This window comes from Sodiomyces alcalophilus, assembly GCF_042370955.1.
Source record: "Sodiomyces alcalophilus JCM 7366 unplaced genomic scaffold ACRALscaffold_1, whole genome shotgun sequence".
In the NCBI taxonomy this organism is placed as follows: domain Eukaryota; kingdom Fungi; phylum Ascomycota; class Sordariomycetes; order Glomerellales; family Plectosphaerellaceae; genus Sodiomyces; species Sodiomyces alcalophilus.
Genome location: NW_027263532.1, coordinates 2589763 through 2614964, shown reverse-complemented (window position 1 = coordinate 2614964; position 25202 = coordinate 2589763). Strand labels below are relative to the sequence as shown.

At 56.5% G+C, this 25202-nt stretch overlaps 9 protein-coding genes across 9 annotated transcripts; 2 read left to right on the top strand and 7 right to left on the bottom strand.

Annotated features, from left to right (window-relative positions):
• Nucleotides 1-1473: 1473 nt before the first annotated feature.
• ACRALDRAFT_1067214 (uncharacterized protein) lies at nucleotides 1474-3135 on the bottom strand (the record flags this gene model as incomplete). Its single annotated transcript, XM_071017419.1, has 1 exon — nucleotides 1474-3135. One exon carries the CDS (start codon nucleotides 3133-3135, stop codon nucleotides 1474-1476), a length of 1662 nt encoding a protein of 553 aa, XP_070879189.1.
• Nucleotides 3136-3902: 767 nt separating this feature from the next.
• Nucleotides 3903-5114, bottom strand: ACRALDRAFT_1079006 (glycoside hydrolase family 11 protein). The gene is made up of 3 exons (XM_071018846.1): nucleotides 4720-5114; nucleotides 4572-4617; nucleotides 3903-4467 (listed from the first exon to the last, which is right to left on the bottom strand). The coding sequence occupies exons 1-3, from the start codon at nucleotides 5055-5057 to the stop codon at nucleotides 4045-4047; spliced, it is 807 nt and encodes a 268-aa protein (XP_070879188.1). The 5' UTR covers nucleotides 5058-5114; the 3' UTR covers nucleotides 3903-4044.
• Nucleotides 5115-9567: 4453 nt separating this feature from the next.
• On the bottom strand, nucleotides 9568-10524 carry ACRALDRAFT_2095344 (uncharacterized protein; the record flags this gene model as incomplete). The annotated part of the gene is made up of 1 exon (XM_071022718.1): nucleotides 9568-10524. A coding segment is annotated over one exon (957 nt), but the record flags the coding sequence as incomplete, so codon positions are not given.
• Nucleotides 10525-10997: 473 nt separating this feature from the next.
• Nucleotides 10998-12825, top strand: ACRALDRAFT_1079007 (uncharacterized protein; the record flags this gene model as incomplete). The annotated part of the gene is made up of 3 exons (XM_071018847.1): nucleotides 10998-12381; nucleotides 12450-12514; nucleotides 12811-12825. The coding sequence occupies 3 exons, from the start codon at nucleotides 10998-11000 to the stop codon at nucleotides 12823-12825; spliced, it is 1464 nt and encodes a 487-aa protein (XP_070879186.1).
• A 195-nt stretch (nucleotides 12826-13020) lies between these two features.
• ACRALDRAFT_1059943 (uncharacterized protein) lies at nucleotides 13021-14430 on the bottom strand. The gene is made up of 3 exons (XM_071016144.1): nucleotides 14001-14430; nucleotides 13551-13897; nucleotides 13021-13422 (listed from the first exon to the last, which is right to left on the bottom strand). The coding sequence occupies exons 1-3, from the start codon at nucleotides 14108-14110 to the stop codon at nucleotides 13100-13102; spliced, it is 780 nt and encodes a 259-aa protein (XP_070879185.1). The 5' UTR covers nucleotides 14111-14430; the 3' UTR covers nucleotides 13021-13099.
• Nucleotides 14431-14722: 292 nt separating this feature from the next.
• Nucleotides 14723-15702, top strand: ACRALDRAFT_1059944 (uncharacterized protein). The gene has a single exon (XM_071016145.1). The coding sequence runs from the start codon at nucleotides 15058-15060 to the stop codon at nucleotides 15295-15297; it is 240 nt and encodes a 79-aa protein (XP_070879184.1). The 5' UTR covers nucleotides 14723-15057; the 3' UTR covers nucleotides 15298-15702.
• A 315-nt stretch (nucleotides 15703-16017) lies between these two features.
• Nucleotides 16018-17825, bottom strand: ACRALDRAFT_1059946 (uncharacterized protein). The gene is made up of 3 exons (XM_071016146.1): nucleotides 17328-17825; nucleotides 17055-17235; nucleotides 16018-16959 (listed from the first exon to the last, which is right to left on the bottom strand). Exons 1-3 carry the CDS (start codon nucleotides 17392-17394, stop codon nucleotides 16383-16385), a joined length of 825 nt encoding a protein of 274 aa, XP_070879183.1. The 5' UTR covers nucleotides 17395-17825; the 3' UTR covers nucleotides 16018-16382.
• Nucleotides 17826-17905: 80 nt separating this feature from the next.
• On the bottom strand, nucleotides 17906-19094 carry ACRALDRAFT_1059947 (uncharacterized protein). The gene is made up of 2 exons (XM_071016147.1): nucleotides 18900-19094; nucleotides 17906-18816 (listed from the first exon to the last, which is right to left on the bottom strand). The coding sequence occupies exons 1-2, from the start codon at nucleotides 19021-19023 to the stop codon at nucleotides 18479-18481; spliced, it is 462 nt and encodes a 153-aa protein (XP_070879182.1). The 5' UTR covers nucleotides 19024-19094; the 3' UTR covers nucleotides 17906-18478.
• A 225-nt stretch (nucleotides 19095-19319) lies between these two features.
• On the bottom strand, nucleotides 19320-24834 carry ACRALDRAFT_2056344 (uncharacterized protein; the record flags this gene model as incomplete). Its single annotated transcript, XM_071021763.1, has 6 exons — nucleotides 23946-24834; nucleotides 23298-23877; nucleotides 22797-23226; nucleotides 22038-22752; nucleotides 20651-21949; nucleotides 19320-20384 (listed from the first exon to the last, which is right to left on the bottom strand). Exons 1-6 carry the CDS (start codon nucleotides 24828-24830, stop codon nucleotides 19320-19322), a joined length of 4974 nt encoding a protein of 1657 aa, XP_070879181.1. The 5' UTR covers nucleotides 24831-24834.
• Nucleotides 24835-25202: the final 368 nt, after the last annotated feature.

The window sequence follows — 25202 nt, the reverse complement described above, 5'->3', positions numbered from 1 at the left end:
CCGAGTCCCGGGATGGTACGGAGGTCATCTCACCTCTTCCTTGTCCGTAGGGGAGTGTTGGTGGGCTTCAGGTATGCCTTCAACGCCTGTATGATATCTTTGACTTCCATTGTGTGATCGTACACATGGTTAAGGCCGCGAGACACGGTCTGCATGATATACAAGCGGACATGTTTGAGGTCTCGGCGTTGGCTGTCATATTCATCCCTGCGGTACCGCCAGATTGAATACTCACGGTCCCATGCAGCGGTATCCCATTCGGACTCGGAGCGTATGGTTGGAAAAGGGATGTCCTTGAGTCGTATGGGTCGTTCTTCTTCGTTGGGATCAACCAGGTCCTCAACGCCGTACATGCGGGCTATGAACAGGACCGATCGCAACCAAGGATGCCAGTCGTCTCGCCAGCGTAGGGGCTTTGCAATCGCTGACCATCCTCGGCTGGCTCTGCAACCCTTGGCCAATCCATCGCGGCTCGATAACAAACTGACTGCTATAGCAGATCAAGGTCGGTGAGCGGTGTTTGCACGGAGTGCCGACAGCTCTAGCCGCAATCGAGGCGTCGACGGGGTTAAACGGAGGAATCTAATCTGTAATAAGGGTCCATTGATGCTGCCCTTTGGATCGACCGGAATAGGATCGTTTACCAGTGCCGCTGCAGGTGTAAAAAAGATGCAGTTTCGAAGGTAAAGTACTGCGGACCGTGGCAAGAGACCTGTGTGATGTCCAACTATATAGAACTTGAAAATAAAGAGAACACACCGTAGATATATTGCCCATCTGTAAAGTCTTGTGTTGACGTGGCCCTGCAATGTAACCCTGGCCTTGGGCAGCTAGGCGGCAGGCCTGACAACTCCACTGCCGGAACCCGAACATGCGAGTTATAGTCTGTTCAGGGGGCGAACCCCGTCCAAGAATGCCACGGCATGGTGGCATTAAGGGGCAGTGCGATAGTCGGCTGAGTGCTTGGATAAAAAAATGCACCTGGCGAGAGCTTCAGGGGTAAAGGGGGAAGGGTATTGTATGAGCAGAGGAGTGGAAAACCAAACGACATGACTTGGGTAGACAAAAAGCTTCTTGATAGAACGTAGACCGGTAGAGACAAGCTCACACCGGGCTTCATCAACTATTAACACGCTCCTTCATTACGGAGGCTTAGGTATCTCAAGTACGAGCAGAAAGTCCACTCATAAAGAACAAGAAATCGAGATGGGGGATATCAGACATGAGTAAAAGTAGAGGATGTGAAATCATAGAGCATGATCCCGGCGTGGAGTGCTCCCGTCATGACCTTCCAAGTTCCCGTCCGTAGACGGTCAACACACGGCGCCGAACTCCAGGCCGTCGAGAGAAAACACAATTTTCCGCCGCGATCGAAAGAAGAAGAGGCATTATGAGGGGAAAACAGGATAGAGGTGAGGGAAGGGGGAATACAAAAAGAAATCAAAAAAAGAAACCAAAATTGAGGCTCGCTCCTCACTCGTCGTCGGACTCCCAACCCCCAGCATCTCCCATGACCTCAACCTTGGTCCCCAGGGCTTCCTTCCCCTGCCGGATCATCTCCTTGAGCCGCGTATTGAGGTCATTCATCCGCATATCAGCATCCTGCTCGGCCCTCCTACGTTTCGCCGCCAACTTTTTCGCTTCGGGCGTCAGCCGCGGGCTGTCCAGGAGGATCGCCTCGTCCCGCGTCTTGGGCGCACGCGGCGACGCAGCCGAGGCCCCGCTCTGCGTCCGCCGGTGCGTATACGGCGCGCCGCCGGCGTCGCCACTCCTGTCGCGGCGGTGGTACGAGTCGGCCGAGCTCGACGGCCGCGCGAACGGGTTCGGGCCGATGACGCCCCCGCCGGCGGGACGCGACGGCACGGGGATGCGGCTGGGGGAGGGCACCGCCGGGGACGAGGGCGTCGAGAAGGAGAGTCGCGCGCTGGCGAAGCTGGCGGGTTCGCGCGGGCTGAGGCTGGGCGACCCGGCGTGCGAGATGCGGTTCTGGTACGCGTGGGGGGTTCGACGGGGCGAGGCTGCTGTTGCGGCGGCGGCGGCGGCGGCGGCGGTCGGGGTGGAATGGAGTCGGGAGGCTGGGACGCTGATGCGACGGCCTGTGGAGATGGAAGGTCGAGAACTCCGGGACGGCCCGCGGGCCGATACTCTCGATACGGGTCGTGGATTCCTCTTCCGGGTTGACGCCGGTTCGTCTACGACGATCCAGTTCCTGCGCAGTTCGTCGGCTTCATCGAGCTGCCTGCGCTTCGCGGCCGGTCGTGACGGCGTCGAGTCGGGCGTCATTGTGTTTTCGAAACATTCCGGCCTATAGGGCGCGTAGTCGGACTGGGGGAACCCGCCCGGCACCATATGGTTGGCGACGGCAGAGGGGTTGAAGGTAGGAAAGTATCCATTCGCGTTCGGGGCTTCCTGGATGTTCGCTCCGTTGGCTGCTCGGGGATCGCATGCCCTCGGGGCTTGTTGCTTGCTGTCAAGATGATTATTCAGCGCGTATCCTTCTCCCCCACCGGCATAGAACCCCTTGAAGGCGCCGGTCTTGCAGAATTCCCAGAATTTCCCCACGACACCACCGATGGTGCTGAAAGCGAGTTTGCTCCAGCCTTCGCTCGGCTCGGTTTCGCGGTTAGGATTGACCAGCAAGTTCGGGTGGCCGTTCGCAGGTGACTCGGTTTCGGCAAAAGGTCTCTTGGATCCTAGGGCTTTTCGATAGTCGCTGTCCGAGTATAGACTGTTCTCAAGGCTGCCATTTTCGCCCGATCGCGCGGCTCCTCCCGGCGTCTCAAGCTGACCAGCAAGAGTGTACCGACCCAAGTTGGCTCCTTCTAGTCCTCCGGCCGCTGGGGTATCGAGTCGGCGTACGTGATCGGCCGCACCGTCCATGTTCATGTTGACGTCGGAGCCGGACCACTCTTGTAGCGGCGTCTGTTCGCGCGACGAGTCGTTTTGGTTTCGTTTCCGCTTGGCCTGCATGGCAGACGACGCGTTCTCGGATACCAGGCTCGCGGCTGACTGGGCGAGATGCATCGACGAGGCGGCGGATGAGGAGATGGGAGGCCGAAAGACGCTGGGGTGGATGCCAGTGGCTTGGCTGTCTAGGTATGCGCCCGGCATATAATAGTGCGACGATCGCGTCATTGTGCGGCGCTTTATTTCGGCTACACAAACTCGAGGATTTCGAGGCCGGGAAATGGGGTGGCGGTTCGGTTTGTGGTCAATCGGTCGTCGCTCTGATGATTGTTTTGATCGCTTTGACCGCTCCCAGCTGTCAATAGTTGTAGCGAACGACTATAGCCATCTGGAGGCGGCGCAAAGGGATAGCTCTTGGATGGTTTGTACGTCGCAGCAACCGGGAGGTGCGGAAGAAGTTGGTTAGGCTGCAAACGAACAAAAGGGTGAATTGTCCGACTCCAAAGCTCGTGATACCTGGACGACTACGAAGGTTGGGAGCTTCCTTTCTCAGTGGCCCGCCAACGGACATAAACAGACTTTCTGTAGTGTACTTTTGAGTGGGGAAGGGTCTGATAAGATAAGCATGATAAGATAAGCTTGATTAGGTACTTAATTACCCCTTAGACGGGGAGAGAGGAGTCGCCCCTTTTTAGAACATCACCCTTCCAAGTGGGCTGGCGACAACTATACCGTACCAATACCATGCCAAAGTGGCCAAACAGCCTGCAAATCTTTCGCGGAGCTTCAGAACCTGACCTTCAGCTGCATAGGGCGCCTTTGGTGAGAAAACGCCGGCCAGCCCGTCGAGATCACGGCCATGACACCGACTCCGAATCTTATACCTCTTCCCACCTACACGGCTTCACCGAGAGGAAGTCTTGGGCTGGAAAGAGGGTTGCCAGGCTTATCTACGGACAGATCGTCACTTGGAAACAGCTGAGGAGGTACATGGCATCATGCCGCTTTTCTAGGGAATTTTCTTCCTAGCCCCCTGGCCTGTCTTTGCGACATCCAACTCGAGGAACAACAAGACGCACACTCGCCTCACGAATACCAAGTCACAACTCGCAAGCCAGGCTTCATCACAGCTCAAACTCACTGGATCCAACAAAGGGTCCCACCCTCTAGTTCCTCGTCCTCCAGAATCTTCACTCTTGCACTTCCTTGGCTTCCCTCCCAGGCCACCACGCCGACGAGCATGGACAGATGAGAACCAAGCCAAAAAGAGCGGGACCCCAACCACGCATCGAATATCTCCTTGGTCTTTATCGTCCCTTCGGAGCGCGTCGTTCTGCGAATCGCCCAGTTTCGCGCCTGGAGATACTCTTGCATCATGGGAAACGTACGGTGCAGGTAAAGGTCGTACACCCCAAAGCTCGTGTGCACCTCGCCCATGCTTACATACATGGTTGATTCGTTGTTGAAGCGATCGAACCAGCTCTGGAACTCGGGGGTGTAGTCATCCACAATGTAGTATTCGACAAACGGATTGATCGTGACGCCATGTATGCCAGTAAACTGACAGAAGTAAGTAAAGGCCCGACGTTAGGCACGGACACCACCATATCTTGAACACAAAATAGCAGCGCGTCGCGGTAGAAATGAGCTAGGAGGGTACTTACGGCTGCTCCTGTCGTCACGCTCAGATTTGCCGAGTAGGTGATGTCCCTGTCACGATATGTCAGCATTGGGATTCGGGCTTGCCATGCCATGGCGAGATGCTGCCACATCGAGGAAGCCGACTCGAGCCTCACATCCTAGAATTCTTACCTGAGACGACTACCATAAGGCCGGTGCCAGCCCAACCCAAACGTCAAGGCCAGGTCATCGTTCCACTCCACACTAATAGCACCGTCTGGTTCCAGCGTGTATGCAGTATTAGGAGCCTCGTAATTGGGCGTATTCGTCCACCATTCATAGCGGTAACCTCCATGCGGCCCAGATATAGGAGTCCGGACGTGCGTAGCCGGAGTCGGGGCTTCGGCCTGCCTCGCTTGTAGATGGCTCTCTCGCGCCTCTAGAATGACACCGCTGGAATCCTGCGACGGCAGAGCCGTGACACCAACGACCGCCGCAAGGGCCGTAATAAGACCGACTAGAGAGATCATGCCAACTAGTCAATCACTAGAAGCTAGTCAAGAGGGATGTGTAAGGTAATGATTAAGGGGAAAGACAGTAGTGGACAGTGGCTTGGTCGGTAATGTTCAAGACAGAGAGACCGGTAATGCCGCTCCAGAATCGACTTTATATAGACGATATGTACACTGAACAAAACAAAAAAAAAACGCCGTGTCGTGATAGCTATAGTCGGGGGTTTCGAAATGCATATCCCGGCCCTCAGCGAGTCCATTGTTATCTGCGTGTCAGCCTGGCCAGGCTGCAGGGTTGCATTTTTGCATCCTCTCAAGGCCTCCCCTCTTGATTATGCGGTGTATCTCACCCTCCAACACAGCCACTCCGCAAAACCGTCGGAACTTAACCAATTGTTCTTCATCGGTTAAGGTAAACGGGCGCGGGAATGGCTTGTCGTTGTCGAGGTCTATCTGTATATAGACAGACGATGCGTCTTACACGCAGCACTTGGCAAACTGTGGGTCCGCCACACTTGTATGATCTCTTTTTCCCTTATTGAAGTCCCGAGGAGACGAGAGAAACTGTATAAAGCAACGGGACTGCATGAGAGCAACTGACCGTTGAACGAAGGCAGCAGGGCACTGAGTATGGACCATGGTATCCTCGCTTGCCCGTCACGTCACTACAAGGCGACGTCGCCTCTCTTGGTCTTCATCCCCAGTCCCCAGAATCTCGATGCCGGGCCGGCGGGGTTCGAGTCTTGACGCCAAGATGTTCGGCACGCAAAGACCTGGCCTTGTGGCTTATGCCGTAACCCCATTGTTGACTTATGTCCCGAGTCTTTCTCTTTGCATAATGCAAGACGCAGATCTAGCTTGTCCAAGAACAGGCCAAGAGAGTCACCTATTCAAGGTCGTCTCGAGCGTGCCCAGTCTAAAGCACCAAAAATGCAGCGTCCGAGATACATGTACTCGCCGCAAGGAGGCGAATAGGATCAAGGCATAATAAAGTGGAGAAACAGAGCGGGATCGGCCGGCAGCTCGGGAGGCCCCGTCCCGTCCGCTCAACCCACTGCCGTCGAGACCGACCACTCTTGGTTATGCACCAGCCTTTATAAGTAAGGTAGAGGTATTCGTGTTTGCTCAGGAACCTGGAATCCAGGAGACACATGATTTCCTTGTGCTCCACTGTCGAGTATAGCGGTCGTAAATCTGGATTTCCTTGTACGGGTGATCCCTGACCCTGATAGAGCAAATATCGAGTGCTTCCTTCGCATGCTCCTTGCGCGAAAGCAATCCGGATCGTTTGTCGTATCCCCCTCCTCCGAGGGGCTGGCCATGTCACACGCAAGCGGAATCACACCAACCGAAGAACGGCCTCGATCTTCCCACGCACCGCTCCTACCGGCAAGCTCGACTTGTCCTCGGCCAGAGCGTGTATATCATCCCGGAGACTCTGAAACTGCTCGTAGGGCTGATTCTCGACGAGCATCCGCACCATGGCCTCGTTGCCACGGCGGATCGCCGCGCTGATCGCTCCCACGAGTGGCCAGTGGCCCCGCGCGGCCGGTGCAACCCCCCCGCCCGAGACGAGCTTCTGCAACAGCAGCTGAACGCATGCCTCCACGCCGCTCCCCGCAGCCAGCTGAAGCGCGTTCCCTCGCCCCATATCCACGGCGTACAGGTCTTCGACGGAGAACCAAGGGAGAAGCAGCCGCAGCATCGCCAGGTTTCCGCGGCTGGCTGCCATGTGTAGCGCTGTCTTGCCGTCATCCGCCCTGGCAGACGCGAGCTGAGGGCAGTGATCTAGCAGGATCGTAGCCATCTCGAGATTGTTATTCGTCACTGCTATATGCAGGACAGTAAACCCGGCCGCCGAAATACCGGCCATGTGCTCCCTAGGCCACCGATGGCAGAGGGCCTCGACCGTCTGGGTGTGCCCGCCTTGCGCGGCGAGGTGCAGCGCTGTCTCGTCGGAATGCGTCGTGGCGGTGACGAACTCCTGAGGTAGCCTTTCCATCAAAACCTGAACGTCCTCCGTGCGTCCGTTCGCTGCAGCGTCGTGGAGCGGTGCGGCGGCGAACCAGGCTACGGTGTCCCGGTCTGCCCGTGGTAGTCGCTCTCTAAGGATCCGCTGCATCGTCGCGTATTCGGCGTCGACGCGGGACAACTGACGGTTGTCGCTGAAATTGACAGAGCGACGCTTGCCGGGCACTCTGTCGTCCAGGAGTTTCAGCACCGCCACGCTTTTTCTCCGTGCTGCCAGCTCGAAGACCGTTCTGCCCGAGGTCATCTTGGCGGAGACGTGTTTCGGCGGCCAGTGGTCCAGCAGAGCGCTGACGGTTTCGGGATTGCCGCTTTCCACCGCGAGATGGAGGGCCGTCATCCCCAGAGACGTCTTGGCCGTGAGGTACTTCGGCGGCCAGCGCTCTAACAACAGCCTGACGCTCCCGGCATATCCTCCCTCAGCCGCGAGGTGGAGTGCAGTCTCCCCCCCGTCCGTTGTGCACGTAAGGAGCTTTGTCGGCCAGCGGCTCAGTAGGAGTTTGAGGGTCATGTCGTGTGTGATTGCAAAGTGAAGCGCCGTCTGGCCCGCCTCTGATGGAGCTACCATATCCTCGACCTCGGGCATCCAACCCATAAGGGCCTCGAGGGCCTCGACGGAGCCTGGCTGATGAATACGAATCAAGCCATCGAAAGTGCTCCGCCAGGCGTCCCTATCGAGAGTTCTGCGGCCCTCTGGCCAAATTTCAACGAGCAGATTAAACATGCTCGGAAGGTGGGACGCAGTTTGAGGAAGCAGAGAATATTCACCCGATACTTCACTAGCAGCAGCAAGAAAATCTTGGGAAAATCGATCCAGGAGGACCGTGACGGCTTGAGTGTTTGCCCGAACTATCGCGACGTCCAGTGCGGTCCATCCTTTTGACGTCCGAGCTGTGACATACTCCCGAGGCCAGGAATCCGCCAAGAACTCGATGGTCATACAGCTTTTGTCGCCCGCAGCAAGGTGAAGTGCGTTTTCGCCGGACCCGGAAAGGTCAGCGACATGTTCGCGGGGCCAGCGGCCCATTAGGGCCCTGGTGACTTGAAGATATCCTCTTCGCGCGGCGAGATGAAGCGCAGTATCTCCAGCGTGTGACTTGGCAATGATGTGCTCTTCCGGCCAGTGACTGATCAAGAACTCGACCGCTTGCAGGTTCGCGTTTCGTACGGCGTGGTGGAGGACCGTCTTGCCAGATCGATCGCGTGCGTAGATGCTCCCATCAGCTACGTACTTTTGCAGGATGGTCACGATCGGGTCTTCAGGCAGACACCTCGCTGCCAGACTCAGCGCCGTGCTCCCGAATTTGTCCTCGATTCTGAGAGTGGCAGAGTCCAGTTCTTCCACCAGCCATTCAATGACCATGGGATCATTCCTGGCCACCGCTAGATGCAGGGCCGTCTGCCCCCACATGTCTTGTGCCCGGATCATGTCGAGGTGCAGCTTCAAGTTTAGGAGGACCCTAACCACGCCTCTCTGGTTGCTTCGGATGGCCACGTGAAGACAGTTTCTTCCGAATATATCCGTTTCTGCCAACGACACTCCTGCCGTCCTGAAGGCGTGCAGCACCAGCTGAAACGTCTGCATGTCCCCGACCCCTGCGGCCCAGTGGAGCAAGGTTCGGCCGTATTTGTTCTGGCTGGATATCTTGCCCTTTGCGTTTCTCACTTCCAAGATACGATTTCTCGCCACAGACATGGGAGCTGGTCGACCGTCCGGAAGCGGTCTAATTTGCTCTGATGTCGGCCTTGCGAGGCGAATGGAGACTATAGTGCCAGGCCCTGTGCCTGTAGGTGGCGTCGGCTCCGTGACGTATGTCTCAGCAGAGCCGCTCGTGGGGGTCGAGGGTTGCACGGATGTGTCACTTTGGCTGCTAGCGGGCGACGGGTTGTCGATCCCCCCCAGGTGTCGTAGCATGTCCCATGCGTCTTCCTCATCGTCCAGCTGCTGCCATCCCTCGACGTCTCCGATAAGAAGGTCAGTATGGGGGGCATGCTCAAGGTCAATTCCTGAATGGAAGAAGAGCGATCCCAGGTACTGGCACTTGAGTTTTGAACAGTCTTCTCGGTGCTTCCAGAGCTTGACCAAAATGCCTCGACCGACAGACTCGGCCGTCGGCTCGGCCAGAAGAACACACATCCTCTTATTGGCCAAGGCAGACTGCATCGCTCTCTCGACAAGGGGGTGAGACAATCCCCAGATGTAGGTTTCGGCAGGGATGGCATCGAGGTGGACGACTTTCCAGGAGCCCCTAAGCTCTCCCTGATCGGTGACTCGCAGAATGGAGCGGACATCTCCCCGAGCCCGGGGCAACTGGAAAAGGCTCGTGGAACACCAGCTGAAGCCGCCCGACATGGTAGCGTGCTTGTGGAAGAGGTGTCCGTGAGAGAGCTGGCCAATTTTGAGCAGGATGTCCTGGTAGATGGTTCTCTGGGCCCCCGACGCATTGCTGATACCGCTCAGGAGACCGGCAATGACGGCCATGTCTCTAGTCCACGAGGTGTGTCTCGAACCGAGAACGTCGAGAAGATCATCGAGCTGCTCGATTGGTCTCCGAAGAGCCCGGATGGATTTCGCTGCGGGATTGCCGTCCTTGACCACGTCTAGGATGTCGGCGTCGAGGTCCACTATCATGTCGTCCGCAAACACAATTTTGACACAGGGGGACTTGGCTAGTTCTAGGGCAGTCCATCCCCGACTGAACCAGGGTGACATGATGAGGGCAAAGCAGGCAGCGTCCGGGTCCTCGATCCACGGCAGTCTCCGCAGGAAGCAGTCATGCACCAGCGTCACTGCCGCATACTGATAGTTGATGTCCATGTTGTTGACGGCCGCAGACCGAGCGTCCTTGGCACTGGGCAGGCACACGGCGTCCCACCAGATGCCCTCGCACTGGAAGCTGCGAGCAATCTGTTCAAAGTACCGGAACAAGCAGGCATTTACCTCGCCGGCAGGCCAGCCGCCCATGCCGGTTCCGTCCGACCAGACGTGAGAGATGGCCATGAACGGCTGCGAGGGGCTGACGATGGACAGTCCATCCAGGGCCCAGGCAGTGGGACGTCTTTCGGTGAAGGACAGCTCCTTGACCAGGAGCCGCTCGTCGAACAGGCCCTGGAGACGGTAGCACGGCTCCACGCAGTAGAGCGGCTCGTGGCGTTGCACGACATTGGTAAAGTTGAGTGCTGAGCGTTCGCAGAATTCGACTGTGCAAGCCATGTGGTCTTGGGCATCAATCGCCCGGCCAATGTACTCGCCATACTGGAGGAGTAGCCGAGGGAGCTGGGTCTCCCAGTCGTCAAAGCGTGAGCCGATCTCCCAGACCCGGTTCGGACATATGTGGCAAGCGGTCGAGGCGTACTCGATGGCGTCGAGAGGCTCCATGGAAGCGTAGGGAGAGGTTACCCACGAACTAACTAAAGCCGGCACGGCACGGCTCGACAGCTCGGACAGGCGAGTCATTAGTTCTTGGACTAAAATGATTACTAAGGCTGGATCCGAAACAGCTAGTAACGGAGATCTCTGATTGGTTGTATCCAGAAATGGCTCAGCCTTATGAAGCCGCACAGCCCCAAAGCCTGTGGCTAGGTAGGAATCAAGGGGCGGCGGCCTCCACGTGATATCAGCCTCTGGTCGCCAAGCCTAAAGGCAGCAGCCCAGAAGATCGCACACGATGTCTGTCGGGTGATCCGCACACAACCTACCAGTCCTTGGGCACTGCCTTTTTCCAGTTTGCGGTGGCTAGGTAATCAGCAGCGCAACTCGGCGACGAACAATAATGGTCACGTATGCGTCCATGAATGGGACCAGGACGAAACAAGGCGCCTACTCGCCTGCCTGCCTTCGGCTCAGTTTCGTTAAAATGTGAGACCATTCTCCCGGTACGTGAGGGGCGTCAGTCACGGCGCTCACTCTCGCAAACTGAAGATAATAACATGGTGACCGTCGATTTCAACGCCCTGCTTCGGACGCACGACTGGGTCGAAGAGCTCGGCGGTCTGCTCCCCCTCTCGGCCCTGCTCGAATTCCTCGATGCATCGCACGTCTTTCACATCTATCAGCTCACCGGCGCCACCGCCTGGTGGTGCTGGCCTATTACCCCGGCCGGCTTCCGGATGCTGCGCTCGTGCCGCGTGAGCGACGAGACGTGCCTCCTCGACGAGTTTGACGCGAGCACGACGCCCGTGTGTCTCGACGGCCGGTACGGCGACAAGTACCCCCTCGCCAACCCCGAGACCCTGCGCCTGTGCCTGGGCGCCTCCAAGTCGCATCACGTCCCGAACAGGCACAAGAACATGCTTCGCCGTGACATTCGCCCGCACACCGTCGACCTCGTGCACGTCGTGCGCCACCCATCGGATGGGAACAAGCCGCCGCCGTCGTCCTTCTTAGACCACCCTTTTAACTTCTTCTCCCGCGTCGCCGGCTGGGTCGTCTGGGCCGGCCTGGTCGCCTTCTCGATCGTCTCGGCGAGCTGGCTTCTCCTGACCTTCCTCCTGCTGGTCACAGCCACCGGCTTCGTCGTGTCCCGTCTCTTTCCCGCCGGCCCGCGGCGTCTTCGCGTCGACCGCGGCAGCGGGTACAACCGCCTAGTCCTCTCGGCGCAGCACATGAACGCCACGCACTGGACCATCTACTACGGCGAGAGCAGCGTGGTCAATTCACTCCTCAATTGGCCGCTGCGGCTCGAAAGGGCGCCCGAACTAAGGTTAGTCGATGGGCAGGAATGGCAGGCCGTCTGGCTACGAAGGCTCCTGCACATGCTTATCCTCGGCCAGTGGGCCATGACCGTCGGCTCGGCGGCGCTCAAGGACTGGAACGCCTATGGCATCAGCTTCTGGATCTTCTTCTGCATCCTCATGAACACCTGGAGCTTCGCCACGGAGCACAGCGCCGGCACCTGGTTGCGGCATGTCGCCGTTGGCCTGGAGAGGTATACGGTAAGGGTGAGCTCGCGCCGAACGCTGCTCAACCTGGTGCTGGCGTTGAACCCGGACACGTTTGCGCTGGACGCGCAAACCCAGAAGACAGAGGTGAATCGCTTCTCGCCCGGGGCGGTGGCGTGGATGGACGATATCCTCAAGGCCGGGGATTCTCGCTCGGCCTGGGAGGACGCCTCCAGGCTAGCTATGATTAGTGCGATGGAGGCCAAGGGCATAGAATTGGGCACCGGCGTCGATAAAAGCGGCATAGAAAAACACGAGTTTATGGCTGCTGTCGAAGAAGGGCTGGAGAGGTACACTCGGATGTACTGGTTTGACTTTATCGGCGAGGGCATTCAAGTTGCTCAAGAACTGACAATGGCGGCAGGCCTTGGAGGTAGGATGGTCAATGCCGAATCGCCTCCCTCTAGATAGCGTTAGTTGAACAACATGCACCGCCTTCAGGTCCGCATCACTTCCGTCTTATTTATGCTTCCTCTAAGCAAGACTTCCTGTCTGCTCTTCTACCAGTAAGGTTCGGATTTGTGGCTGAGTCGGTGACGACGGGCGAATGGCCGGTGTTGTATGCGTTGTTGTTTTTGTTGAGTTTGTCTCTTTTCTTTCATTTCCCTGTCAGTTCAGAGCGCTTATAAGAGCCTCCCGTGGTTGTTCCTGTCACATACGACCATACCCACTGGAAAGCTCGGGATCCCGTCCGCTCTCCCATAGATAAGTCAGTGAGGGCCGGATTAGTAGTTGGGTCGGTGACGACCAGCGAATACCCGGTGTTGTATGTTCCTTTTTGGATTACCTACCTACTTTTTAGAGTATGTCTCCTTGAAAGGCTATATAAGAGCCTCTACACTCTTACACTAGTACATACGACCATACCCATTGGAAAGCTCGGGATCCCGTCCGCTCTCCCATAGATAAGCCAGTGAGGGCCGGATTAGTAGTTGGGTCGGTGACGACCAGCGAATACCCGGTGTTGTATGTTTTTTGTTTCTTTTCTTTTTCTCTTTTCTTTTTTGTTATTGCTTGCATCATACTTTTTTGTGACTATGGTAGGTACTCCTTGTACATCTTGTTATCCTTTCCTAGGCCACGCTTCTACATCAAGCCAAGAGTCCAAAGATGATGGGAAGAACCAGGGAGATTGTGAATAGCGTCTTGGTCATGACTTCCAGTCCTGCAACTCCGTTCTCGTCGTCAACTACCTCCGCCGACGGTTGGGGCGGTCCCTCGGAAACACCAGTCCCTCCGCTGGGTTGATTGTTGTCGTCGTCGTCGTCGTCATCGTCGTCGTCTGGGCCGTCTCCAGGAAGATAAGGCGGCTCTTCGACACCATCGGGGCAGTGCCAATGATCGTCATGGGCTACACATTCCTCGTCACCCGGGGGAGAGGTGGGCTCAGGGCCAGGCGTCGGGTCGCAGTGCCCTGCCGCATTAATTTGTCAGACAATATCCAATAGGCATACATGCGCACTTGATGGAAAGGGGAAGAAGGAAAGAAAAAAGGGGAAGAAGGAAGAAGAAACAAACACAGAGAGAAAGACAGAAACTTACAGTGATCCGCATGGGGACTGCAGACGGACCCTGTGGGCGACGGCGGCAAGGTGTAGCTCGTCTCGCAGGTGGTCGTAGTATGCAGCTCGGTGATGACGGTGTATCCGGCCTGGGTCAGGGCGTGCGAATCGTACACCCCGTACCCGGTGAAGCTACCACCCGGGTAGGTGTACACAGACGTGAAGATAAAGACCTCCTCACCGCTGAAAGTCACGCCGGAAGTTGAGTGGGCGCTGTCCATGGAGGTCATGAACCCATCAAAGTCGGTGACGGTGGCATCGATACCCAGCTGGGTGATGGTGACGGTCGAGCAGGCCGACTCACAGTCCCAGTGGTCCTCGTACCAACTGAAAATTCGCAGCGTACCAGTCAGGATACACAGGCACAAAGTTCTGATGGAGGAAAAAAAAAAGACGGCGGGAGATTGACAGGGAACACAACACAACTTACGTGCAATTGTCACCCGGCGGCGAGGGAGTCGCAACGGGGCTTTCCTGTGGAAGTGCCGCGGCTGGCAAGGCCAGTCCCGCGAGGAGCGGAAAAGCCGTGAACGGTTTCATGGCAAGCAGTTGACGAGATGGGTTGTATTGTGCGTCTGTAAAGTGGTGAACTTCCCCTTGGTATTGGCTGCGGGAAGATGTTTAGATTTCACTCGTCCTGGAGCTGCTTGAGGGTTGTAGCATAGGTATCTAATTTACTCACCAGTCACGCGCCTTGCCGACTCTTCTTATATACCTACAATATTGTCCCTAAGTACTCTTTCTCCATAAGGCAGGTGCTTAACTTGCCCTCCCTGGCCCCTTCCCGACGACCGTTGAAATGGTGGTGGACTCCCACCCTCTTCGCTTGACTTCCCTCTAAGCGAACACCACCTCTAGAGTCTAGACTACTCTGGGCATTTACTGTGAAGACACATGAACCTCTTTCCGTTTTGATGTGGTGTGGAACTTGCAGATATTGAACACCCTGATGGCCTCAGTCGACTATCACGGCACACCACTACCTCGAGTTAGGTAGGTTCCCGGTCATACTCGCATTGTCACACCCACTCAGAGCCAGCGCTCAGAGCTCACCCTCAACGCAGTCTGCAATACGACGTTTCGACCCATCTCACACGGCAACAGCTCATAATGAAACCCCAAAACTCCCAACCCCGCAAGAATATCCCAAGGGAACTGTAAACTTGTTTGCTAGGCGCTGCCGTCCCGTTCGGCGTCGGACAACCTAAATCTGGCGATGCAAAGCTGTGCTGAAAGAAGGAATCGGGATTCCCAAATCGAGTCAGAGCCGTTACGGATGACAAGAGGGACGAAGGAGATGGAGGACGATTCGACGTGAAGATAGACTTCATAAGAGATTATCCATGGCTATATAAGGAGCGACGGCTTCCTGGTTCCTGGGGATGAATCAGTGCATCCCATCATCGCACGTCTCGCACAGAACCACTCCCGAGTCTACCAGTTTAACGACTTCCAAGTCCACTACCATTCACTATTCAAGAACCAACATGGTTTCCATCAAGATCTTCCTGGCCGTCCTCCCCCTGGCCCTCCAGGCCGCTGCATTCCCCTCGCTGCTCAATCCCAACGAGGCCCGCGCCTGTATCGCTCCCAGCAACTGTTCGCCTATTGGCAACTGCCAGTTTTGCTGCGCCAAAGGAGTCAAGCCAAATAGCTCGAAGTGTCACTCTCACGGCGACACCGCCTGTGGACCGAATTTCGATCAGTACCACTGCGATGACCATTAGAGGGAGCTCTGCTTCTCGTTCGCCTCTTATGACCTTGACCAACCAAGATCCAACTACCCACACGCTCTCTACGATCGCTCACGGCCTGTTATGACGCCACAATGGGATTTCAGAAGCCCCCCACGGGCCTGACTTATGCTACATGAAACGGGTTAAAGGGAAATCGGAATTTGGAAAATCTCGCAGAGGACAGAGATGAACATGGACAAGGAAGAACAGGTGGACGGAACACGAGAAAAGCCCGTTCATTGGTAGCAGGCTTTCCCCCCAGGCATTTCACCACAGGGCTTAGGATCATGACAGTCTTCTAGTTCGCGTGGTGCGCTCTTTTTTCTTTCCTTCCCGGACATGGTGGTAAACTTGTACCACCGGTTCGCACTTTAGCAATATACGTCCTTCCACATGCCCCTGAAATGTTCAAACGTTTGACCAACGACGTGCAGAGACAAACCGTTGCCATGACGCCACACCCAAGCCAACTCGTCCACTCCAAGAGCTGTTGTGACACCCCAGATCGGCTGTTGTTACCCATTTCGAACCATGCTGTGATCCCGACGGGAAAAGCCGACTTGATAGTAACATACTGCTGGCCATCCGGGTGCCCATGCAGTACAGCACACCACCAACGGGAACCACCAGAGGGTGGGGCGGGAGACCGGGAGACGACCATCTTAAGACCGGGGAGGGGGGATCAACTTTGCGGTTAGAACGGGATGTACAGGGAGCACCAGACAGACATGTCTGTGAGGTCTGGCCCTGGCGGTTCCCGATAAGGCCCCTGTCGCAGGCCGGGACACGGGGAAGTAGGGAGCGGAACAGGGCTGATTGGATAGATGAGATTTGAATGGCTGTCTGTATGTAAACGCATTAGATCATGATGGTAATCGGCATTTTACGCCAAAAAGTGTTCGTGAAAAAGAAAAACCCACAGCACAAAATGAGTCAAGTCCGCCGCTCATGAATGTCGTCGTAGGACGCCCAGTCTATTCCGCCCCGTGTCCCGGCCCAATGCAGTTGTCTTCAGAAATGCCGCAACGCAAAAACCGTCCTCAACCCAACCTTAGAACCACCCCTCGTCCACTCGTTCACTCCTTGGTGTAATAATCGTCCTGCTTCTCCTTCGTACCGGGCGCCACCCCTCCCTCGACCCCCGCCTCTCCATGGACGTGCTCCACGGACCCCCAAAACTCCTCCCTCTCCTTGAGCAAGGCGTCGGCCCATTCCCTCGTCTCCGGCAGCGAGAACTTGGTAGCCACGTACGCAAACTCGCCCAGGTCAAGCCTGCCGCGGCCGCGCTTCTCATACTCGACCATCTGCAGCAGGAGCTCCATCTTGTCGAGGTCGTGCACGAACTGGCTCTCCAGCGTCTCGCTGTCCTCGTACTCCTGCCAGATGGCCCGGATCTCCGCTCCCGCGAGCCCCCCGTACACGTTCCCCAGGAGGTCCCGCGTCAGGTAGTTCATCGTGTCGGCCTCGCGCCGGTTCTTCTCGGGCTTGGCCACGCCGTCGACAGGCGTGATGTCGCCGACGAGCGACTCGGCCATGTCGTGTATCAGGCACATCTTCATGCACCGGTTGAGGTCCAGGCGGGGCGCTAGGGTCGGCGGAGCGAAGAAGGTAAGTAGGGACATGCGGTACATGTGGTCGGCGATGGATTCTCCCCTGCTTGCGAAGAAGAAAATGCCGGTCAGTCACAGTCTCTAGGATCGTGGTGGGGTTATCCACGCTCGTCGTTGTCCAGGGCGCAGGGCACATACCTGTCGATGCCAAAGCGTCGCCATCCTTCGCGTTTGGTCGTCTTCAACCGCTCGAGCATGTGGAAGAAGGGTAATGGCGAGCTGGTCCCGGAAGACGATGGCGCATCTTGAGAGATGGAAGCGACCACTTTCTCAACCGTCCATGGACCGTCGACTTTGGGCGTCTCGACGTAGCCAAGATCTGCGGACGAGAGCCGGGTGTCAGGACAGCCAAACACAAATCGGGGGAGAAGACAGGAGCGAACAGGCTGAGTGAATAGATATGCCACGCACTGCTAATGTCCACCTGGTCGTCGGCTTTGGCGCGACCGCCTACGCTATCCGCAGCGCTAGGAGACATGATTTCAGCCTTCAGCGTCCTCAGGCCTTCCAGGAACGTCGCGCGGACGGACGATAGGGGCGAAGTGGGTGGTTGGGCCGGCGAGGGAGCGGTCGGGGAGAAGAGGCGTTGGAAGTTCACCAAGTAGGTGGAATCAGTGATTGCACTGCGAGGGTCGGATTTCGCGACACTGGAAATTTGCTGTAGTGTCCTGGCGCAAACGGGGGTCTCAGGTGGACAAAACGCACCCCGCCAAAGGAGGGGCTGGCGGGGCGCCACGACTGAAAGTGCACTACGCCGTTGTACCTGAGGGGCCCTGACACACCGTTAGTAAGCAACGCCAACGAATCCCAGCCAGGGAGATGGTCATCCATCGCACCTAGGTAGGTAGGCAAAGAGCATCAACGATACCAGGATGTAAAAGGTCTTCGAATTCCAATGCCACGTTATCAGCGGTCATCGCCTTCAAGGAAAGCAGGGAAACCCAAAAACTTAGGCCATTTCGCCCTCGGGCTGTTCCATCCACTTATTTCCAGAGCCTTTAAGCCTTTACAACGTATGCACCTTTCGCCTCATCCACCGCGTTACCGGTATAAGGTAAGGGTCTATTTCGACTCTAGATCTAATCTGGGTTTGTATGGTATGATTATAGTGGTCCATCGTCCACATTGCCAAGCGGTTCCCATTTTCGCATCGTTCATAAGATGTCCACGGAGCTCACACGGGCAGCGAAAACATGCTGGAACTCGTCCATAATCGAACCAACCCCTCGACGAACTCGAACGTTGGTTGTTCATCGTTACTGGCGAGTTGCTGTCACGACAGTGCTCGCAATTGCACTGCGACCTACCACTAGAGCCCATGTAACCGAGGATTCCATGTTTCAGAGTCGCGCGTGGAGCTGTCCTAGATGCCCAGCAGCTTCTGTCATGTAGATTTACCTGGGAGCGAGGCCCGTGTTCGTCGCGAGACCGCTAGAACCGAAGAGGTCACCGGAAGGATATTCGTACGAGCAAAGGACAGCCCAGGAGAGGCCGAAACCTCCAAGCCAGTCCGCGGTCCTTGGAGGAGACGGCGTAGCGGGTAGGCGGACGTTGGCGCCAGCTTAGTACCCGTCCTTCCAGAGTTCCTTGTTGTATCCTTCGGTCAGGCGCTCATCCTCGCCATATGTTTCCTGCCAGCCGACGAAGCCCCGGTCGAGGAGGTAAACGAGCTGGTTGGGGTCGGATTCATCGGACTCTGTCGCCCCCGCCTCCGGCTTGACGAGCCGATCGCGTTCTCTTAGATACTGGAGGGCAGCGCTGGGCCCACGTTGCTGGGAAAGAGCACAGTGGAAGACGACCGTCTTTTTGTCCTGTAGTCGGCGAACGAGAGACGGCATCATGGCGTCGAGGGTGTGCGAGGGGACATTAATGCTGCCCTTGATATGCCCGCCGATGTAGTCTAGGAGGGATCCCGGTTAGTAGTCTCGTGTATGCAGAGAAACAGAAGATGCCCAGCCCGACTGGCCCGGGGAGAAAACGCACCATCGTCTCGGACATCGATAACCGCAACGGTGGGATCGGTGGCTGCGGCCTGCTCGGCGAGGAGCAACTGCGAAAGTTTGTTGGCCGTAATGCGCTGGAGACTGGCAACGGAGATGGTTGACATTGTATGTTTTGGGAGTAAGGAGTGATTAAAACTGGGACACACCCAAGAGATGGGGGATGTTCTTGGAGGGGTCCTCCTTCAGGTATCAGTACTTCGTACGCAGACCTAACCCCTCCCTCTACCAAGGGTCACGTGACTACGCGCGAGTTTTCGACGCGTTTATGCCCCCGCGTCGAGAACTCTTCATCTTCCCAACATCTCCGGACAGAAAACAGCCAAACGACTCGACAAAGCACATATTTCCCTGAAAGCCGACAATCGATGCCGGAATTCAAGACTATTGGGACGCTTCAGTCCTAGCTTGTCCCCGTTGGCAGGCTCGTTTCTGCCGCGTGGTTCAAAAGTCGCCGCCACATTATCGTGCTCTCCAGCTCTGGCTCTGCCCCCGTCAGCGTCGCCCGATTCCCAATGACGATCAGCCCGGATCGACAGCGCGTGAGTGCAACATTCATACGCCGCATGTCAGTCAGGAACCCGATCTCCCGATTCTCGTTGCATCGTACCGTTATGAACACCACTATGTCCGCCTCCCGGCCCTGAAAACCGTCAATACTGGAAACCTCGATGCCGCCGGTCAGACCCGACAACAACTGCTTCGTAAACTCGGCCTGACGGGTGTACGGTGTGAGCACCGCAATGGACTGTGCCGCGGCTGGCCTCCCTTGACCTGCCATGCCATCACTCGCCAGGAGCATCTGACAGACCCGAAGACACATCTCTCCCTGTGCCTTGTTCAGCTTGGACTTCTGGCCAAGTTCCTCCCTGGCAGCGCACTCAAGGAAGACCATACGTGGCGGCGGTACGCCACCAGCCGCTATCTGTTTCTCTGGGCCTCCGAGTCTCGCTTCTGGCCAAGGAAATGCTGACTGGACCGGGACTCGATCCCGCTCGGAAATGCCCGTCAGCAGTTTGCTATCATAGAACTGTTCTGATATGAAGCTGCAGATACGTGGATGCATTCGGTACTGCGTATCCAGCATCACTTTGGCAGGTGCGCCGCGGCCCTCGTTGCGATAAAGCCTCTCGAAAAGGGAGACGTCGAACCCCACCGAGGTTGCGTGTTGCCGTACAGTCGGTCGTAACTGGACGTGATCCCCGACCAAAATCGCCTTGCAACAACCCTTGGTCAGAGGCACCAGAGACGCAGGTTCCGTCTGCTGAGACGCCTCGTCGATGATAACGAAGCCAAAACTGAGCCCACGAAGCAGTCCTAGCCCGGCGCCCATGCAAGTTGTGAAGATCAACCGACTTTCTTTGACCTTTTTCTTCGCCTGTCTCATGGCGGCGTGGTCGTTGTATATTTCCTGTCCAGCCATGGCGTCACACGTGTACTTTCTGAGCTCCGCTGCTACTTTTCTGACCTAAGAGGATTCAATCGCCTGTCAGTCAAACCACCTACCTACCTACCTTGAGATATACTGCGGAACCATAGGTCGGGACTCGGGACTCAGGGGTCTTGACGATGAGACGACTCACCTCGGTAGACACCCGCAAGGGCTCCCTTTCGTCAGACTTGGCCTGATGTAAATACCTAGACATCACATTATCCACTGCATTGTGCGTTGGTGCGGTGACCAATATCCGATCCCTCCATATCCGTTCTCTGGAGGGATCGGATGATTTGCACGATGGTCTGTGTCTTGCCAGTTCCTGGCGGACCCCAAATCAGCGTCAGCGAATTCCTCACGGCGGCATGCACAGCCGCGGCCTGACTGCTGTTGAGTTGTGGAAATGCATCCCCATCCTCTTCTTTGGGCTTTGCTACGGGTCCCCAGCCGCGAGTTCCCAGCACCTCGTTCACGATTGGGCAGCAGTCGTCGGACTGCGTGGCCAATTTTCGCGCCGCGTCAAACATAGCCGCCGCGGTTACGAATGAACCGCAATAGCGCATCCTCCAAGAGCAACGCGGATAGAATGGGGGGAGCGGGTGAAAACACTCAAACCGGGCCATGCCCTGCTGGCTCTCGCGGACAATAGCGTCGATGGTATACCGCCTCCCGCTGGCAGAATTCGTCGGGGGGCCGGCCGCAAAGAAACGAACATGCGCCGACATCTCAGGGGTCCCTCCGGGGGTGTCTATACGAAATGGGACCTCAACCAATGGGTAGCGAGTGGGCTGGTCGCTACATGGACGGAGCTCGAGCAAACCTTCGCGCGTCTTCCCTCCCTCTCGAACCTCGCCGATGTGATCGAGCGCGATGCCAATCACGCTATGAACGAAATGACGAATTACCGCTGGCCGCCCCGTGAGGAGCCGGGTGCTTTCGGCTTCCAGGCACTCCAGCAAGAGATCGAGAGCGATGTCTGGTGACTGCACCGTCAGGGAAATCAATTCTACAACGTCGGCGAACTGGTCAAGAGTCAGAGACTTGACTTGGGACAAGACCGTTCGGAATGGCGCGACGACAAGAGTCTGGTTCACTTCCACCGCTAAGACGAATGCTCGGAGAATTTCGGCCCCGGATATGTCAAGGACGGCCGTCATGTCTTCGGGGAGTCGGTTCCAGTCTTCGAGCTTGGAGAAGCAGAGGGCAAGGAACGGGGCTTGCCCCAGAAACCCCAGCATTTCCCACAATAGGTCCTTGGGTTCGATCTGGCCGAGGCTGCCGTCTCGCATTTCTGACAACAAGAAGTCGTGACACCGGATCAGCAGAGCCTTCTGGTCCCTCTCCAAGAGCCAGCTAACGAGGTCGCGATACGCTTTGGTCGTCTTGAGGGTCCTCAACGTCGTCACGTTTTCGAACTTGGCGATTTGAGCGATATGTTCTTGTTCCGACGACCAGTCCACGTCTCGCAGCATGGATATGACGTACTCCTTTGGAGTCTTCTCGAAAAGCTCGTGTTTCTCTTCGGTGTCGATGTGCTGGAGCCACAAGTCCAGGGTGCGCATCGACTTCATATCTCGATTATTTATCACGTAAATCTCCTGCATAGGGATGCCATCAGAGGGTTTTGCTAGCAAGGTCCCATAAGGCGCCAGAGGGCACCTAGTCCAGGGTAAGGGGAGAACTCACCGCTGCGGAGACGCCACTTCGGTTTACGCGGCCAACATGGGTTTGCAACCCTCGACTGAATTTGTCCAACGCGATGCTCACTCGAAAGTCGAAATTGTTTCCCTGGTCTAAAGTGGCCTGTCGCTGTCGACGTCTGTCTCCCTTGTTCTCGATTCCCCGGTAACTGCTGTCGTCGGAAGCGGCTCGACCGATGAAGATCCAAGTATTACCACGCTGGTTCTCGAACAGCTGAAAAGTACTTCCGTCGCAGTATAGGCGGTATCGCTTCTTCGTCGGGAGGGCCAGCCGGCTCCGCCTCTCTCCACCGTGCGAATGAGGGAAGGCCAAGAGACGTACCCGGTCGTCGACGAGGCAGTCCTGCGATGCTTCGATCTTTTGTGGGACATAGATCGCAACGGTTAAGCGCTCGTCAACCCGAATCATGAGAAGCTTCTTATGAAAAAGTCCCAGGGCCTTACTGCCTGCCTCGAGGAACGTGGCGAGGCGGTCTCGGGAGGAAGTGTAGAATGTCTTCCACCGTATTCCGGGTGCGCCGAGTTGAAACCGGTCAATCTCTTCCCTGTTTAGTAGGTCAGAGCTGTACAGGGCGTTCATGACTAGACTCGGCGAATCGGCAGAGGGTGGCAGCTGGGTCATGACCCAGGCCTTTTCCTCGGCAGTGAGAAGATTGAAGTCGAAGAGGTGGAGGAATTCCTCCAACGAGTAGTCGCTTCGCCTGCACCACTTCAACGTCAGTTTGAATAGGTCAAACTCTGAGACGGGATATGGTCGCGGCTTAACAGCAACTCGAGGGCATCAAAGGTGTATCCTTCTAGATCGGCCATCCCTTTATCTTCGATGACCCGTCTCGCTGCGTCGTGGAGGGCGTCCAAGATGAACGGGGCCGTCTCTGGCGTTGGCGTTGGCGCGTTCTCCAGCTTCTGTGGTACTTTGATGCGATTACCGTCGACGCACTGGGAGAAAAGTCGATTCAGCTCCTGGCACTGCGGGCTCATGGGACCAAGAACTTTTGCCCAGTCGAGGTAGAGGATCTTCACTCGTCCAAGAGAAGCATTGGTATGCTTGGCAAAGTACACAAGCCTATCATCGTCCAAGATCGGCTTGAAGTTTAGCGGCTCTCGCCCGCCGGGATACTCGGCCGGTTGAGAGATGGTTCGCGGTATCAAGTCCGGGTCCCAGCATACGAAGACTTGTAGCCCTCGTCAGCGTTACAACATGACTGTGTGGGGGGAGGGGGGGGAGATACCCAAAATGGCTTACATGTATCTCCGTCCAAATCACCACCGGACATCAAGTCTGCAGCAGGCCTCTTCCCACGCGTGGAGAAGATGATGCAATCGGTAAGGTGAGAAAGTTCGTCCCGTTGGACAACCTTGAACTTTTGCAAGTCACCTGGATGCAGACAGGGATTCCTCGTCACGAGAATTTCCATGCCGCTCAAGGCGTACGGCTGCCCGTCCCCGTCCCTAGTGACTCTTACGGCACACTCGCCTTCTTTCAGGACACCCCAGGCGTCGCACACACCGAACAGGAGCCGAGACTGCGGGACAAGGATGCGGCATTTTTGCTCGTCTCTCTTGTTCAGCATCTTGTCGTATTCGGAGTTGACCAGCTTGGTGATGGCGGGACGAACGTCTTCGAGTGAGGTCATGAGCACCTTCTCTGCTAGATCCGGTCTGTTGAGGTAAGACAGGAAGCGGAAAGCGGATCTCGAGTCGGCCTGGGCGGCAGCAAGGAAGCCAAAGTGCTCTTGCTGCTTGCGAAGGAATACGGACTGGTGTATTCCGAGGAACTGCAGTAAGATGACAATCTCGTCATTGAGATAGCCGAAGACGAAGGGCTAATGGCAAGCAGGTCGTTAGAACAAGGAGAAAACATGGGATGCTTTAGGGGTTCGGACTGAAATACTCTGGAATGCTCGACAACCGCGAAGGAATAGTCGCCGCCACCGCTGAACTTCTTCATCGACTTGCGAAGCTTAAGCACAGGGCCGGGCGGCTTCATCCTCGGATCCACGGTCACGACGCCCTTGTACCCCCGATATCGAATTTGAAACACCGAGGGCGTGTATCGAGTGTTTCTAAAGACGACGCGGGTTCGCCTCGCCAGGTCTTGGGCCAGCCGCGGAGCGATCAACCCGCAGCCGTCGGTGAAGGTGTAACCATCCAGTTCGATGTCGGGGATATCCTCGCAACGGGCCGGATCGATAGTCAGCACGGTACGGGAGGTGGAAAAGAGCAGACCTATCCGTTTTGCCATCTTGGCCACGGTCTTCAAGCCGGAAAAGTCGCCCAGGGCGGCGACCTTGGCGGCAATCTCGTCCCGGGAGGCGGCGAAGAGGAAGCACGTGCGGGACTTGAGCTGGCTGTTGCTGTGGCCGTAAAAATTGTAATGGGTTCCCTGGATGCGCACGCCGGCGCGGAGGAGGCGGATCAGATATTCGGTGCATTCTCTTCCCGTGGCCGGGTGGTTACCGCTGATCTCCTCGCTGGGAGATGTCGGTCCTCCGCTCGCTGAGGCGCGGGCATGGAGGGGACGAAACTCGAGGGCAGAGACGACGAGAAAACGACTGGGAGGGTCGCCTGCTACTGCGCGGTTTGTGTTTAGAGATTCCAGACGGAGGCGAATCTCCTGCCTTCTCTTCTCGGCGTTTGTGATGAGGACGATTGTCTTGACAAGGTTGTGCGTGTCGAGGATGTACTGGGATGGAAGGTTGGGAATTTGGAAGTCCCAGGCACGGTCATCCAGGGTGATTGTATCCTGCAAGACAGCGTTAAATGATTTAGGATTCATGGTCCTTACTTTTCGGTCTCGCAGAACTTGGTTAGTGAAGTATGTCGCTGGAAATCCGCGAAAGTGGAGAGAAACGTTCCGAGTGTTTCGCACCGTGTTGGAACGGGAGGGTGTGGACTATCATGTAGTCCCTTCGTCCATGTCGAACTTGGGCGAGAGGGTCGCCTTTGTGATGTCCCGATGGAGGGCTTTGGGGATGGCGGGGTCAGGAGACGAAACGGACGGGGTTTAATATGCGGATGTAGTTGGGAGGGGAATTATTCCCGTTTCTTCGTGTTGTTATACATACCTCACTTCGATTCTTCGGATCCATTTTACCCTGCCTTGTAGTGTATAAAAGACAGATCTCCTTGGGATGGGCTAGGAGGTGTT